We start from the raw sequence: 15,005 nt of genomic DNA, 5'->3' as shown, positions 1-15,005 counted from the left end.
AATATAATCTCTTCAGCCAAAAGCAGTATTTGTTCATAGCAAAGCTAAGAGGAGGTACTGGAAAAATAGTACAGGGGGTTGGGCACTTGCCGTGCACATGACCAGCCTAGGTTCAATCCCCAACATCCCTTATTGTCCCCCGAGTACATCAGGAGTGATTCCTGAGTTCAGAGCCATACCTCTGAGTACTAGTGGGTGTGGAAGAAAAGAAAGGAGGGGCTGGAGAGAAATAGCATAGCAGTAGGGAATAGGGCATTTTTCTTGCATGCAGCTGACATGGGGTGGACCCAGTTCAATACCTGGCAATCCATATGATCCCCTGAGCCTTCCAGGGGTGATTTTTGAGTGCAGAGCCAGAAGTAACCTCTGAGCACTGCCGGGTATGGCCCACCCCCAATTCGTGTAAAAATACTATGTTAGGGCCCGAGCTATGCACAATGGTTAGGACATTTACCTTGAACATGACCAACTAGAATTTGATCCCCAGCATCCCTTCCATATGGTCCCCTGAGCCTGCCAGGAGTAATCCCTGAGCACCAACAGGTGTGCCCCGCCCCAAACAAAAAGAATTCTATGCTAAGGTCCCAGAAACAGGCCGTATGTGTCTTTGCTTTATCAACATCAATGAGGTTCTACGGGGCCAGAGAGATAGTGCAGTGGTGGAACGTTTGCCTTGTAGACAGCTGAGCCAGGACTAATGGTGGTTCAAATTCTAGCATCCCATGTGGTTCCCCTGAGCCAACCAGGAGTGATTTCAGAGCACAGAGCCAGGAGTAACGCCTGAGTGCTGCTGGGTGAGACCCCCCCCCCCTAAAAAAACAAAAAAAATCAAGGAGGTTATAGAGATTATTTCGCGGTTAATTTCTTGTAGTTAACTGCATTTCAGCTCTCAGAACTCATATGGGTCACAAACATGGAGCCACGAACAATCTCTGAGTACTACCAGCTGTGACCCCTCAAAAAACAATTGTTAGGGGGCCAGCAAGGTGGCGCTAGAGGTAAGGTGTCTGCCTTGCAAGCGCTAGCCAAGGAAAGATTGCGTCCCATATGGTCCCCCGGAGCCAGGGGCAACTTCTGAGCGCTTAGCCAGGAGTAACCCCTGAGTATCAAATGGGTGTGGCCCGAAAAACAAAAACAAGAACAAAAACAAAAACAGAAAAAAACAATTGTTAGGGCCAGAGCGGTGTGCCTTGCAAGCACTAGCCCAGGACAGACAGTGGTTCGATCCCCTGGCGTCCCATATGGTTCCCCAAGCCGGGAGTGATTTCTGAGCACTAAGCCAGGAGTAACCCCTGAGCACATTGGGAGGGGTTCAACTGCCCCCCCCCAAAAAAACCAAAACAATTGTTAATTTTTTTTTTTTTTTGGTTTTTGGGTCACACCCGGCAGTGCTCAGGGGTTACTCCTGGCTCTATGCTCAGAAATAGCTCCTGGCAGGCAAGGGGACCATATGGGACACCGGGATTTGAACCAACCACCTTTGGTCCTGGATTGGCTGTTTGCAGGCAAACGCCGCTGTGCTATCTCTCTGGGCCCAACAATTGTTAATTTTTTAAGTGTTCAGGAGTCCAATATTTGAGATATGACTAAGGTGGAAGGTCACAGACCTTTTATGTGTGAGGCCCTGGGTGCCCATCATTGCTGGATGTGGCCCCCACAACAAGAAATAAACAGAAATTCAAATCATATAAAACATTAATTATTGAGGCCAGAGAGTGACTATCCTGGATTTGATTTCTGGCATCCCATATGGTCCCCTGAGCTCTACCAAGAGTGATTTCTAGGGCCCGGAGGGATAGCACAGCGGCGTTTGCCTTGCAAGCAGCCGATCCAGGACCAAAGGTGGTTGGTTCGAATCCCGGGTGTCCCATATGGTCCCCCTTGCCTGCCAGGAGCTATTTCTGAGCAGACAGCCAGGAGTAACCTCTGAGCACTGCCGGGGGTGGCCCAAAAACCAAAAAAAAAAAAAGTGGGGGGCCGGGCGGTGGCGCTAGAGGTAAGGTGCCTGCCTTGCCTGCGCTAGCCTTGGACGGACCGAGGTTCCATCCCCCGGTGTCCCATATGGTCCCCCAAGCCAGGAGCAACTTCTGAGCGCATAGCCAGGAGTAACCCCTCAGTGTTACCGGGTGTGGGCCCCCCCAAAAAAAAGTGATTTCTAAGTGCAGAGCCAGGGGGTAACCCCTAAATTACTGGGAGTGCCCACCAATAATACCAAAAAGCACAAAATAAATAGCGTATTAATTCTGGGACCAGAATGATACTACAGTGGGTAGGGTGTCTGTCTTGCATTGGCTGACAAGTTTGGATCCCAGCATCCCTTATGGGCCCTCAGTACCTCCAGAAGTAACCCTTGAGCACTGGTGTGTGTGGCTCCAAAACAAAAAAAATAATCCTTGGGTCAGAGAACTAACAAAGGGATTGACTTAAGTAGCACATAGCTGACTGCAGTTTAAACCTCAGCACTGCATAAGGTTCTCTGTGTAATTCCTACAGTGATCCCTTAGCACAGAGTTAGGAATATGTCCTGAGCACTGCTGGGTATGTTCCAGAAACCAAAATAACAACCACCACAAAATTAAAATGCTAATTATTGTATTTGTAGCTTTCTGTTTTTATCATAGTTATAATACATGCTGACTTCATTCCCAGAAAAATGTTATCATCCTTCAGGGCTGCTTGAAGATAAATACAGGGTGTGGAGATAACATGCTAAGTATGTCTGAGTTTAGTCCCCAGTGCTGCCTGTCCTGTTGCCAACAAAGACACATGGCAGCCCAGGACCATCATGGGGTTGGCCATGAGGGCCTGTTGAGTCACTCCTGCACACAATAAATCTTCATTATTATAAAGTTGACTTTGAAGTGTTCCAAATACTTTCCAAGTACATCTAGTGGATACTTTGGTGAACAAAAGAAAGGGATTCCTGTCCCAAGAGAAAATCAAACAGTAAAGCAATAACATAAATCATTGGATAATAACTACATGTAATACATGCTAGAAGCTTGGGGCAGACATATAGTACAGAGGTTATGATATATATGATTGTAGCTCAATCTCTGCATCACACATGGTCCCCTGAGCACCATTGGTGTGGCCCCAATCCTTTTCTCCAAAATAAAAAGCCAGTTGGAGAGAGTACAGTGGGTAGGGCATTTGCCTCGTATGTAGCCTACCTAGGTTAGGTCGCCAGCACCTTTTATGGTCCCCTGAGCCCCAGGATTGATCCCTAGCACAGAGCCAGGAGTAAGCCCAGAGCAAATTGGGTGTGGTCCAAAAACCAATAAATAAATAATGAAAATAAAAAGAAGCTTGAAGAAGTGACTTGGTTAGAAAATAAAATGTCCTAGCTTACAAAGCTAAATATCACCCAGGACTGTGCAGAATCAATAGATGTGATTCATTTTTTTTTTGAATAGCTTGAAAGCAACTGCAAATAATATAATTCCAGGAGTCATAATAATTCAACTGGTAGAGTACATCCCTCAAGTTCAATCCTAGACACTAGTATAGCACCTACTCTCAGAAGCCACTAAGCACTGCCAGGTATGATCCCTTATTTTTTTTTGGTTTTCTGGGCCACACCCGTTTGATGCTCAGGGGTTACTCCTGGCTAAGCACTCAGAAATTGCCCCTGGCTTGGGGGGAACCATATGGGATGCCGGGGGATCGAACCACGGTCCTTCCTTGGCTAGCACTTGCAAGGCAGACACCTTACCTCTATCGCCACCTCACCGGCCCCATGATCCCTTATTTTTAATAAATGTAGGACCAGAGCAATAGTAAAGAGAATAGGGTGCTTACCTTACATGTGGCCAAGGTTTGATCCCAGCATCCTATAGTTCCCTGAGCTGAACTAGGTATAAGCCCTGAGAACTGCTGGTGTGGCCTCAAAACAAAACAAAACAAAAAATTTAAGCGGTTACTTTTCTTTGGTCCTAGAAAATGATAACCAGAAACTGTTCGTTCTGGACACTTCATATCAACAAAACTATGAGTTTTTGTATTTTTGTGTCTGACTTTTTCATACAAAAACTTGGAAATTTTAGCTTTGAAGTTTGATTTCTTTTTTTGGTCTGGAACAACACTTCTGATGTTACTCAGGGGACCATATGTTGTGCTTAGGGATTGAGTCCAGGTCAGTCACATACAAGGCAAGTTCCCACTATACTCTCTTTCCATCCCAGCATAATGTCTTTAAAAAATTCACCTAGTGGGGCCAGAGCAATGGTGCAGCAGTAGGGCGCTTGCTTTGCACATGACTGACACAGGATGAACTGCAGTTCGAGCCTCCGGCCAAGCCAGGGGTGATTTCTGAGTGAACAGCCAGGAGTAACCCCTGAGCATCACCGGGTGTGGCCCAAACACCAAAAAAAAAAAAAAAAAAAAAAAAAATCATCTAGTTGTAATATATGTTTTTTATACCTTTAAATATATATATATATACTTTATACCTTTTCATTATTGAATATTATTTAAAAATTTTTAGTTTTTTTTGTTTGTATTGGGTACACCAGTGATGCTCAGGGTTTACTCCTGGCTCTGCACTCTAGGAAGTTTCACTCCTGTCCGTGCTCAGGAGACCATCCGGGATACTGATGATTGAACCGAGGTTGGCTGTGTGCAAGGTAAGTGCCTTACCTTCTGTATTATCTTTCTTGTCCCTCATCATTATTCATGTGTGTAACTTCATTTGTTGCTAGATTCCACCCCAAGCTTTTAGCAACTACAAAGTATGCTACTGTAAATGAGCAAAAATTCGAATTTTGGATGTATATACCTGGGAGTATGGAGGCTGACACTTCCAAATACCACAACTTTTCTTTTCCTTTTTTTGGGGAAGGGGACACTTCTAGCTGTACTTAGCTTATTTCTGGCTCCATGTGGCAGACTTGGGAGACCATATCAGATATCATGGATAAACCTCAGTCAACCACATACACTGTGCGTTACCTGCTATTCTCTCTCCAGCCCCACAATACATTTTTTTTTCTGTTTTTGTTTTTTTGTTTTTGGTTTTTGGGCCACACCCGGCGTTGCTCAGGGGTTACTCCTGGCTGTCTGCTCAGAAATAGCTCCTGGCAGGCACAGGGGACCATATGGGATGCCGGGATTTGAACCACCGTCCTTCTGCATACAAGGCAAATGCCCTACGTCCATGCTATCTCTCCGGCCCGGGTTTGGGCTTTTTTTTTATGTTTGAGGTGCACATGTATGCCTGGGGACATGGTGCCTGCGAAGATATGTTGCCTGCATCACCCCTCTTGAGATGTATTTCACACTTAAACTTTAGGAAGTCTATAGGGGCTCTCTCCTGATCAAGTTACTCTTTCTTATCCTCTCCCTGCCTTCCTTAGAATTTCTAAATAAAGCTTATTTTTACTTAAAAAAATAAAAGTGAGAGTTTGAAATACACCTGACACCTGGAAGTGTAAGTCTGGTACTCAGGTCAAAAAATGCCAGAATTCTGCACAAAATTCCTGTATCTGTTGTCTTTTGGACTTTTAAATTGTTGTTGCTCTTCGGATTACATCTGGCTGTGGTCAGGACTTACTCAGGTTTCTGCACTCAGAAATCTCATCAGGATGGAGATCTGGAGAACATGGAGCATTGCTCCCAAATCTGACACACGCACATGTGTGTGTGCCTGGAGAACATGGAGTGTTGTGTTGCTCCCAAATCTGGCGTATGTGTGTGCGTGTGCGCGCGCGCGCGCGTGTGTGTGTGTGTCCTGAGCACTGTCAGTCAGTTGTGCGCCTTTCCACCAGAACATCCTCCCCCTCAAAATAGCTAGGAGTGGGGCCCAAGGGATAGCACAGCTGGTAGGGCGTTTGCCTTGCATGCGGCCTACTGGGGTTCGATCCCTGGCATCCATCCCATATGCTCCCTGAGCAACGCTGGAATGACTCCTTAGCATAGAGCCAAGAGTAATCCCTGGTGTGGCCTAAAAAAACAGGAAAAAAAACAAAAGCTAGGAGTGATTACATAATGACTACATATATATTCATTCAAACTAGTGTTTGCAGCGCACAATTATGCAGTCATAGGTTTCTTTCTCTTTTTTACTTTCTACCAGTGCTGGAGGGCCCTTGGTAGCGCCAGCGATGGAATCAGGGCCTCTTGCATGCAAAGCCTAGACTCCAGTCCATTCTCAGTCCCATCAGAGGATTAGGAGAACCAGCTCCAGGTGGCTTGGGTTGAAGATCACCACGCAGACATTCGTGTAGCTGCTTGTCTTGCTCCACAATTCTCTCTCGTCCACCAAACTAAGGCAAGATCAAACAAGGCTAAGTAGGAACAGGAGGATGGAGACGACTGCGACGTTTCAGGGCATCCAAGCAGCTGCTGTCTTGTCTCCCCTCGAAGGAAGGTCAGGGGAAAGAAACCCATGAGGAGAAATAAGCTTGCTTCAGCTTCAGGGTCTTCAGGGATGGAGAGAACTCCAATGGACTTCAATGGACTCATCTCTTCTCTTTAGAGATTCTCCTCTCTGGGTGCTGAGGTAAAGTCTGACTCTTGCCTCAGTGCTCAGGGCCTAGTTAGCAAAGTGAATTAATAGTCGCCTTATCACCTCAGGGGCCCCCGCACTTTTTTCTAAAGATGGCTTGCCCATAGTGTGGGGGACAGCAGGGAGAGAGAGAGAGAGAGAGAAAAAAAAAGAATGCCACGTCTATGCAGAATTCAGCGGGAGAAAAGGCCTCCACAGACCAAGGGGCCCAAACATGACCCAACAAGGCTTCCACAAGATGGTGGCCAGGGAAGGGGGAGGGGAGGGGAGGGCAGCGCCGCTCTAGCCTCCAGGGAAAAAAAGAACTCTATGGTAGGGCGGTTTGGGGGAGACGCCGGAATGGGTGGCGCCTGCGTGGAACTTGGGGTGGGGGCGGTCTAAGGGCTGGAAGACGAGCGAGCCCCCGCGTAGGGCAGGTGTCCCCACAGGTAGGCCCGTCCACGGCGAGGCAGGGCGTTCCCTCAGACGGCAGCGTTCCTAGAGCGGCCGCGCTCGGTGGCGCTCGGTCCTCCGGAACGCGCAGCGCCACGGAAGCCGGCTGAGGAAAGAGTCGCGCCTGCGCGTCGACATCGAGGCGTTTTCCTCAGCAGGGCGGCGGGAGGGGGCGGGCTCTTGCACCGCGCAGGCGCAGAGCCGAGCCCGGTGCGGGTCGGAGCGCGGCGAGAGCGGGTGCGCACGCGCGGCGCCTCGGGGCGGGCCGCGCCCCGCCCGGGAGAAGGCGGGGCTTAGGCGCCGGGAGGGCGTGGCCCGCGCGGCGCGGCCGGCGCGCAGGCGCAGTGCGGGGGCGGAGGGCGGCGCTGCGCGCGAGCGCGCCTGCGCGGCGGTGACAGGGGCGCTTGGTTGGTCGGCGGGGCGCGGCGCATGCGTGCTGGGCGCAGTGTGCAGCAGCAGCGGCGGCGGCGGCGGCAGGAGAGGCGAGGCGAGGCGAGGCGAGGCGGCGGGCTCCGAGGCGGCAGCGGCGGGCTCGCACGGGCGGACGGGTCGGTGCGCTGCGTGGCGTTGCGTTCGCGCGAGGTGAGTGCGCGTGCGCGGCCCGCGGAGCCCCGAGGAAGCGCCCGGGGAGGGAGGGAGGGCGAGGGCGAGGGAGGGCCGGGGGAGGGCGCCGCGCCGCGCCGCGCCGCCGCCTCGCGCGACCCGGAGGCCGGTTGGCTGCTGACGCTGCCGGAGCGCGCGCCGCGCCGGACGGGGATGAGCCGGGCCGAGGCGGCGGCGGCGGCGGCGGCGAGCCCGCGGCCACGTGAGGCGCGCGGCGGTGGGGGAGGGGCGGCCGGAAGTGCCGCCGCCGAGGTCGCCGCCGCGTGGCCGCATGGCAGCCGTCGGGTGTCCGCCCCTCGGCCCCGGGGCGCCCTTCACGCACGCACACGCACACGCACGCCGGGTGCCCGCTCGCCCGGCCTTGGCGCCGCTTGGGGCCCCCCCTGCCTTTCGGGGTCGCGCCTGGCAGGCCCCGCGGGGGGCCCTGCGGGGTCGAAGGCGGACGCCTCGCCTGCGCGCGCGCTCTCCAGTCCCCCCCTTTTCGGGTTGGGGGTCCCACCCCAGAAAGCGCTCGCAGGGCTGTTTCCCTCCCGGCTCCAGGGCTGGGGGACCCTGCGGGGTGCCCAGTGGGATCCGAACCCCGACCTTCTGCATGCCAGGCACGCACACGCATCGCCCCCAGGCCCCCCAAGACCACTTTCTCTTTGCGGCTGGTCATGCTGGGTTCCCGCGTGGGGAGAGGTGGGCGCCCCCACACGGGCTCGCACACCCCGACGTGCGGGCGTGGGTATGACCGGGTCGGGGTGCGGTGGGGCCCCGCCCGGCCCTCCACGCTGCCGCCCATTGGCCCCGCCCTTTGCTGGCTCATCGCTGCTCTGCTCCCCTAAGGACGGCCCTGGCTGGCTTGGGGACCTCCCACAAAGACGTGGGCCTCTGCCCCTGGTCGAGGTGCCACAGGCGAATGAATGGGCGAATGCATGCTTGCCATCTCCTTCAGCAATCTGGGAACCCCGACTCCAGAGGGGGGACGGGGATGGAAACAGCCTTGCCCGGGTGGGCCGGGGCGGAGGCGCCCCCCCCCCACCTCCCGTCTTTGCTGACATCGGTTCTCTTAGCTCCAGTTGGAATCGCAGCCTCCTAAACGATGGCAGATGATTTGGACTTCGAGACGGGCGATGCCGGGGCCTCCGCCACCTTCCCGATGCAGTGCTCGGCATTGCGCAAGAACGGCTTTGTGGTGCTCAAAGGCCGGCCATGCAAGATCGTGGAGATGTCCACCTCCAAGACCGGCAAGCATGGCCACGCCAAGGTGAGAGCTCTCTCCGCTTCCTGGCAAGCAGACTTTGCTGTCCTGGACCTATTCTTTCCTACGCCTTCCTCTCGAATGCTCAGTTCTCAGCCCTAGACGCCTTTCTGAACCTAGACCCATTCTCCGACTGAGCCTGCTGGGTCACTCTTGGGCCTCTCTCTGCTCACCTGTAGGTTAAACTTCCCTAGTGAGTTTTCTGCTCTGGTTGGTCAACTGCTCTTTTATTCCTGACTCTCCCCATTTGTCATCCTTTGAGTTTTGTGCAATTTGTTGACGATCCTTTTAACAAAAGGCCTGATGAAATACTTAAGTACACCGGAGTTACCAAATCGCTGTTCCATTTTCCAGCTTTCTTTTCCAAGTGCCACCTTTCTCTCCAGATATCTTTAATACCATCAAGCTGCCTCTTTACCTGCTGCCTGTCCTGAATTACTGGATACTCTTCCCCCTTTCTTCCTGGCCTCCTCCCTTAGTTGTGGGGCCAGCTGTGGCCCAGTGTTAGCATGCCAGGCAGTGCTTGGGACACCATATGGTACCTGGAGTCAAACTTAGGGCCTCCTATGCTAAGCATGTGCGCTCTATCCTTGAGCCATCTCCTCATTCCGATAATTTTTGCTGTCCCCTCATGTCACTCACTTTTCTCTACTTAGTTGTTTTTGGTAAGTTGTCTCCTTGGGGCAATCTGTAATATTTACACCTTCTAATGGCACAGTGCTGGTCTCTTTATCCCCCCGTTTTTTGTTTTTTTTTTTTTTTTTTTTTTTTTTTTGTGGTTTTTGGGTCACACCTGGCAGTGCTCAGGGGTTACTCCTGGCTCCATGCTCAGAAATTGCTCCTGGCAGGCACGGGGGACCATATGGGACGCCGGGATTTGAACCGATGACTTTCTGCATGAAAGGCAAACGCTTTACCTCCATGCTATCTCTCCGGCCCTATCCCCCCGTTTTTATCTTTTTACTTCTCATTCCTTTTTCTTCCTCATCTACCTTGTGTTCAGCCTTCCATGTCAGTCTCCAGAAAATCCTGTGCATAGTTAGATCCCAGTTTCCTCCTTTCCCCAAGATTCTTGGTTTTCAGCCTTCTGGTAACTTGCGGGGACTTGTATATGAGACCCCCACCCCAGTACATTGTCTTGAATGTTGTTCATCCCAATCTCAGTGATCTTTGCTTTAAATTCTTGTTTAGAAGTCTTGTTCTTGAGTTGATTTGATTCAATTCTGACTTTTTCTCTGCTGCTAATAATATAGTCCCTCTCTGGGCCCAGAGAGATGCACAGCGGTGCTAGCCTTGCAAGCAGTCGATCCAGGACCTAAGGTGGTTGGTTCGAATCCCGGTGTCCCATATGGTCCCCCATGCCTGCCAGGAGTAACCCCTGAGCACCGCCGGGTGTGGCCCGAAAACCAAAAAAAATATATATATAGTCCCTCTCTAACCAGGAGCATCTTGAGTCTATCTGCTCCATCCCAGAGTTGGTTTCTCTTTGATGTGATGCATATATACAGGTCCACCTGGTTGGTATTGACATCTTTACTGGGAAGAAATACGAAGATATCTGCCCGTCAACTCATAATATGGATGTCCCCAACATCAAAAGGAATGATTTCCAGGTATGTTAGATGGTCTAGGTATAGACGGGTAGTGGTTTATTGAGGGAACTAGAGGATGACCAGAGAGCTTGTCCTGGGAGGGGAGGGAAATGGCAGAAGGTCTTTTGCCTTTGCCAAATATCAATCTGTGACTTGCCACCTAGTTTATGCCTCGGATCCTCTTTACCTACCTTAAGTCTTCTTTCCTGTCTGCCCCCAGCTGATTGGCATCCAGGATGGGTATCTATCACTGCTTCAGGACAGTGGGGAAGTGCGAGAGGACCTGCGCCTGCCCGAGGGAGACCTTGGCAAGGAAATTGAGCAGAAGTATGACTGTGGAGAAGAGATCCTGGTACAGTCGCTTATATCCCCTTATCCCAGCTTTTGCTTTTTTGCTTTGTGCCTCTTCCTTCCTCAGAGCCTAGACCTAAGTTCTTTCTTCCCTTGCCCAGATCACGGTGCTGTCTGCCATGACAGAGGAGGCAGCTGTTGCAATCAAAGCTATGGCAAAGTAACTGGCTCCCAGGTGAGTGACTTTCACTTTTTTGGCTTGCTTGGATTTTAAAGTGTGCCTCCTCCAGCTGAAGATACTGTCTTACCTGATTTCTCTTTGTCACCCAGGGTGGCGGTGGTGGCAGCAGTGATCCTCGAGCCTGCAGAGGCCCCCTCCCCCAGCCTGGCCCAGCTCTGGCCCGGCCTTTGGCTGGACTCCTACACAATTTATTAGACGTTTTATTTTGGTTTCCCCCATCTCCCCCAAATTCGCGGTGCCCCTGCCCTTCTTCACCTTGCTCCCTTGGTCAGGAGTGAGCAAACCATGGCCTTGGCAAAGCTGCCCTCCTCTTCTCCCCTCGCACTACAGCCCTGGTGGGGGAGAGGGGGGGGGTACTGCTTGTGGTTTGGTATTTTGTTTTTGGTTTTATTTTGTTCATTTTTAATTCAATCTGGAATCAGAAAGCTGCGGTCCTCGTAACCTTTCCCTCAACTCATCCCTAGTCTGGTCCCTTGTCCCCATATTCCTCTACCCCCCCAGCACCACCCCACCGACTGGGGACCTGCCCCTTCCCTGCCTATGTCTCCCCAAATCCCTTTAGGTAGGGAGGGAAAAGAGGAGAAGGGGAGGGGACGTGCCCACCTCCTCAGGCATTTGGGAGGGCCCTGCCCCCACGGGCTTCATCCTTTCCTGCGGGCTCTCCCCGACACATTTGTTAAAATCAAACCTGAATAAAACTACAAGTTTAATATGAAGCCCTCCAACCTGGTTGTTTCTTTGAATTACATGGGTGTTTGCCGAGGGGATGTGGTTTAGTGGTCATAGTGTTTGTCTTACGTGATTTCCCAGACCAGTGTTAGACATACATATAAGTGGGTATCCACTGTTTAAGGATAAAGCAACTAACTAGATCCAGTTGTGTGGTCGAAGATACATAAAAATAATAGCAGGGTCAGTGGCAGGGTAGATTTTTATTGACCTGGGACACACAGGATCTATGGCAGGAAGTAGGGTGAGGTGGAAGGTAGAGTTGGATGGTGGTCACTTGTGGTAGAATCGTGGATTCTGGCTGTGCTGGATAAAGGGAAGCCGAGGGCCGGGTTGGCTGGTGGCTGCAAAGCCAGACTGGTGGTAATGAAAGGAGTGCTCTATCAGAACTACTGCCCCCCCCAGAGGAAGGGAAAACCAGGGGTTACCTGTCATAGATCCTGTTTCTGTGGCGGTACAGGATTTGATTCCATTCTTACCTTTCCTGCTGCTTGCATCTGCACAGGGAGCTGGGGAGAAGCAAGAAGGCCAGGGGCTGGATGAAGAGCTTGTGGGTGCATGGGGCGCAGCGAGGACTGCGAGGAACAGAACGAAGACAGACATTTTGTAGCTTCCCATAGCCACGCTGTGCTCTGAGCCTCCCCAGGCGCCATACTCACTGAGTCAGAGAAGCCGGTCTGCTGGTTTGCATGCTCCATCTGCTTTTGCAAGGACAAGGTCCCACCAGGCTGGAGGAACCCTATTGAGGGGGAAAAGGGTCTGAGACTGAGCAGGCAGTCTGAGTGGTACAGGAAAGGACAGTGGAGCAAGTGTCTCTGCACTGGGTGTTGTTACCTGTCTGGGTGGGCTGGAAGTGGCCATGGACGGCATAGGGCTGTGGCTGTGGCTGTGACAGATACTGCACTGCAGGAAACGCTGAAGGGGCTAAGTAAGGAAGAAGGGAGCAAGAGTATCTCCTCAGTCTGGTTATAGAACCGCTCCCACAGTCCAGAGTTTTCCTCTGGCCAAAGCCTCCATTCACCCCGCTTACCTCGGAGCTGCTGGCCAGGACTGTAGGCTGGCTGAGTGGGTCCATAATGGGGTGGGGGCTGCCCAGTTCCGTAAGCGCTGCCTGGGCTGCCTTGGAACTGCCCGTGCTCTGGTGTCCCTGGAAAAGCAGCTGAGCCCACATAGTGCCGGGTCTAAGGAAGGTTACGAGAGAACTAACAGTAAATAAGTTGCTTGTGTTTGCCAGGAACGGCTAAATACTCAATGCGGGATTTAGGGAGACTGCCTGGGTGTCGGTAAGGAAAACTGAGCTAGACACCCAACCAATCCTTCTCATCTTACAGTAAGTACTTGGGGTCCAAACATCTGCTTGGCTCTGTCAGCTGACATAAGGGTGCCTGGGCGATTATGTCCTCCAGGGCTCCCTAGAAAGGAGAGGAAGGGCTTTACAATGAAATGGAAAACGGTAAGCCTCAGTGAGGAAAGCCCGTTTGAACATGGTTTCATTCTTCTTACCCTGCATGCTGAGAAGGTGCGTTCCCGTGTGAACTGTCAGGCTCTGCTGGTATGCAGCTGGTGTCAGAGTGGTTAGATCACTAGAGGAGAGTCAAAATCAGACATCTCATTTTTGAATACGTGATCACGTGATTTGCTGCATGTGCGGGCCCCTGGTTCCTTCCAGCCTGAACACCTGCTTGGTGTGGTCGCTCCTCAAATACCTCTTGTTTTGTTTGGGGGCCACACCCAGCTCGCAGGACCATATGGGATGCTGAGGACTGAATCCAGTTGGAGGAGGGTTGAATGCTTGCAAGGCGAACGAACGCCCTAGCACGCTCTACTACTGCTGTGCTGTCACTTGGCCCCAACAATGACACATATTGATCCCAACTATACTTTGCCTCCAATTCAGCTTCTAGTTCTCGAGTTCCCACCTCTGTTCTTTCCGCCTCCGTTTCTCCTCCTCGTGTAAAACTTTCTTGAGCTGCAAGAAAAGTTGGTGCTTCTCTTCCTGGAGAGCCAACAGCTTCTCCTGCAACTTCAAGATCTGGAAGGGGGAAAGAGATGATGATGGTGGTGGGTGGGAGACAGTCAAGGACAAAAATCGCTGGGGCAGAAAGAGCAAGAAGTTAAAGGCCCATTACTTGCTCTTTGGTTTCTTCTAGCGACATTCTCTCTTCCATCTCCTTCTTCTTCCTCCTCTCCTGCTCTTCCTTCATTTTCTGTTCCATCATCTTGTCCACCTCTTCCTCCTCTAGAGAAAAAGCAAGGGTCTGGGCATGGAAGTTTCCCTTGGGCAAGATTTTGGGTGACCACAGGATAATTCAATCCAGGGGGCCACGAGTGAGACCAGCCAGGCGCCCGCCTCTGCAGACCGTGGGGTGCGTGTGTGCGTTTTGAGACGAGACACTGCAATGTTTGCAACGGACGATGCCGGGGTTTGGCACCGAGGAGGCGGCAGGTCCTTGCGGGTCCCCGCGTGAGCTCGGCCGCGACGTGTCGCCCGCGTGTCCTCCTCGTCCTCCCTCCCCACCGGCCCGGGCTGCGCTCTCACCCTGCCGCTTGCGCTCCCGCTCCATCATGATGTGCCGGTGCAAGGCCCGGGCCATGGCGTTGGAGAGCTTGGGGCGCTCGAGCAGGGCGGGCATGGTGCCGGCGCTGGCGCTGCCGGGGCGCTCGGGGCCCGCGTGGCACTAGGCCGAGGTGGCGCTCGGCGGCTCGCGCTCCTTCCCTGGCTCCCTCCCCGGCCGTCCGACCCGTCCTGCCCGGGGCTCCCGACCTCCTGGCTCGCGCGCGGCTTTCCCGGCGGCCCCCGCGGCCGCGTGCGTCACTTCCGGCAGCCGCGCTGAGTCAGCCAGGATCTCTTCCGGAGGAGACCGAGGGAGGGAGGGAAGGAGGGAGGGCGGGCAGAGGCGGAAGAGCCGGCCGGCGACGGGTGCCCACAGCGCCCAAACCGCGTTTGCAGGCGCACACGCATGCGCAGACTCTCCCAAAGGAAATTGGCCGTCCTAGTCCGGGCTCCAGGGAAAAGGGCAACGAGGGGCCCTAGCGGGGCTGGAGAGATGGCATGGAGGTAGAGCGTTTGCCATGCATGCAGAAGGACGGTGGTTCGAATCCTATATGGTCGGTCCCTCAGGCCTGCCAGGTGCAATTTCTGAGCACAAAGCCAGGAGGAACCCCCCTAAGCGCTGCTGGGTGTGACCCCAAAACAAAAAAAAAAAGAGGCTGGAGAGATAGCATGCAGGTAAGGCGTTTGCTTTGCATGCAGGAGGACGGTGGTTCGAATCCCATATGGCATCCCATAAGGTTCCCCCTAGAGCCTGCCAGGAGCGATTTCTGAGCCTAGAATTAGGAGGAACCCTCCTGAGCGCTGCTGGGTGTGTG

The 15,005-nt window shown here is 52.8% G+C and overlaps 2 protein-coding genes across 5 annotated transcripts in view; one reads left to right on the top strand and one right to left on the bottom strand.

The window, feature by feature from the left end:
• EIF5A (eukaryotic translation initiation factor 5A) overlaps positions 1-11,125 on the top strand; it is a 153,650-nt gene extending 142,525 nt beyond the window's left edge. For all 3 annotated transcript variants that reach the window (XM_049766220.1, XM_049766219.1, XM_049766218.1), the window contains exons 2-7: positions 7,497-7,519; positions 8,602-8,789; positions 10,292-10,396; positions 10,596-10,727; positions 10,828-10,901; positions 10,997-11,125. In XM_049766220.1, coding sequence (XP_049622177.1) covers positions 8,625-8,789; positions 10,292-10,396; positions 10,596-10,727; positions 10,828-10,890 — 465 coding nt within the window. In that variant the 5' untranslated portion in view covers positions 7,497-7,519; positions 8,602-8,624 and the 3' untranslated portion in view covers positions 10,891-10,901; positions 10,997-11,125. The remainder of the gene's footprint in view (positions 1-7,496; positions 7,520-8,601; positions 8,790-10,291; positions 10,397-10,595; positions 10,728-10,827; positions 10,902-10,996) is intronic.
• Positions 11,126-11,820: 695 nt separating this feature from the next.
• GPS2 (G protein pathway suppressor 2) lies at positions 11,821-14,316 on the bottom strand. 2 transcript variants are annotated; one of them, XM_049766214.1, is made up of 10 exons: positions 14,176-14,316; positions 13,766-13,875; positions 13,556-13,668; positions 13,140-13,219; positions 12,966-13,048; positions 12,667-12,817; positions 12,471-12,560; positions 12,296-12,375; positions 12,116-12,211; positions 11,821-11,993 (listed from the first exon to the last, which is right to left on the bottom strand). In XM_049766214.1, the coding sequence occupies exons 1-10, from the start codon at positions 14,267-14,269 to the stop codon at positions 11,910-11,912; spliced, it is 981 nt and encodes a 326-aa protein (XP_049622171.1). In that variant the 5' UTR covers positions 14,270-14,316; the 3' UTR covers positions 11,821-11,909. The 2 variants fall into 2 exon arrangements, with proteins under 2 accessions (XP_049622171.1, XP_049622169.1); XM_049766212.1 differs by having other exon boundaries at positions 11,821-11,980.
• Positions 14,317-15,005: the final 689 nt, after the last annotated feature.

Source organism: Suncus etruscus, chromosome 20 (genome assembly GCF_024139225.1).
Source record: "Suncus etruscus isolate mSunEtr1 chromosome 20, mSunEtr1.pri.cur, whole genome shotgun sequence".
Lineage (NCBI taxonomy): Eukaryota > Metazoa > Chordata > Mammalia > Eulipotyphla > Soricidae > Suncus > Suncus etruscus.
Note: the sequence above shows the minus strand (reverse complement) of the source record. Positions and strands in the feature narration are given on the sequence as shown.

Bases quoted from the DNA above. Each gene is read 5' to 3' on its own strand.
- GPS2 (XM_049766212.1), bottom strand. From the start codon at position 14,269: ATGCCCGCCCTGCTCGAGCGCCCCAAGCTCTCCAACGCCATGGCCCGG. The intron at 13,049-13,139 runs GTAAGAAGAATG...TCTCCTTTCTAG, and splicing joins GCACCTTCTCAGCATGCAGG to GGAGCCCTGGAGGACATAAT. The intron at 12,212-12,295 runs GTGAGTATGGCG...TGTTCCTCGCAG, and splicing joins AGACCGGCTTCTCTGACTCA to TCCTCGCTGCGCCCCATGCA.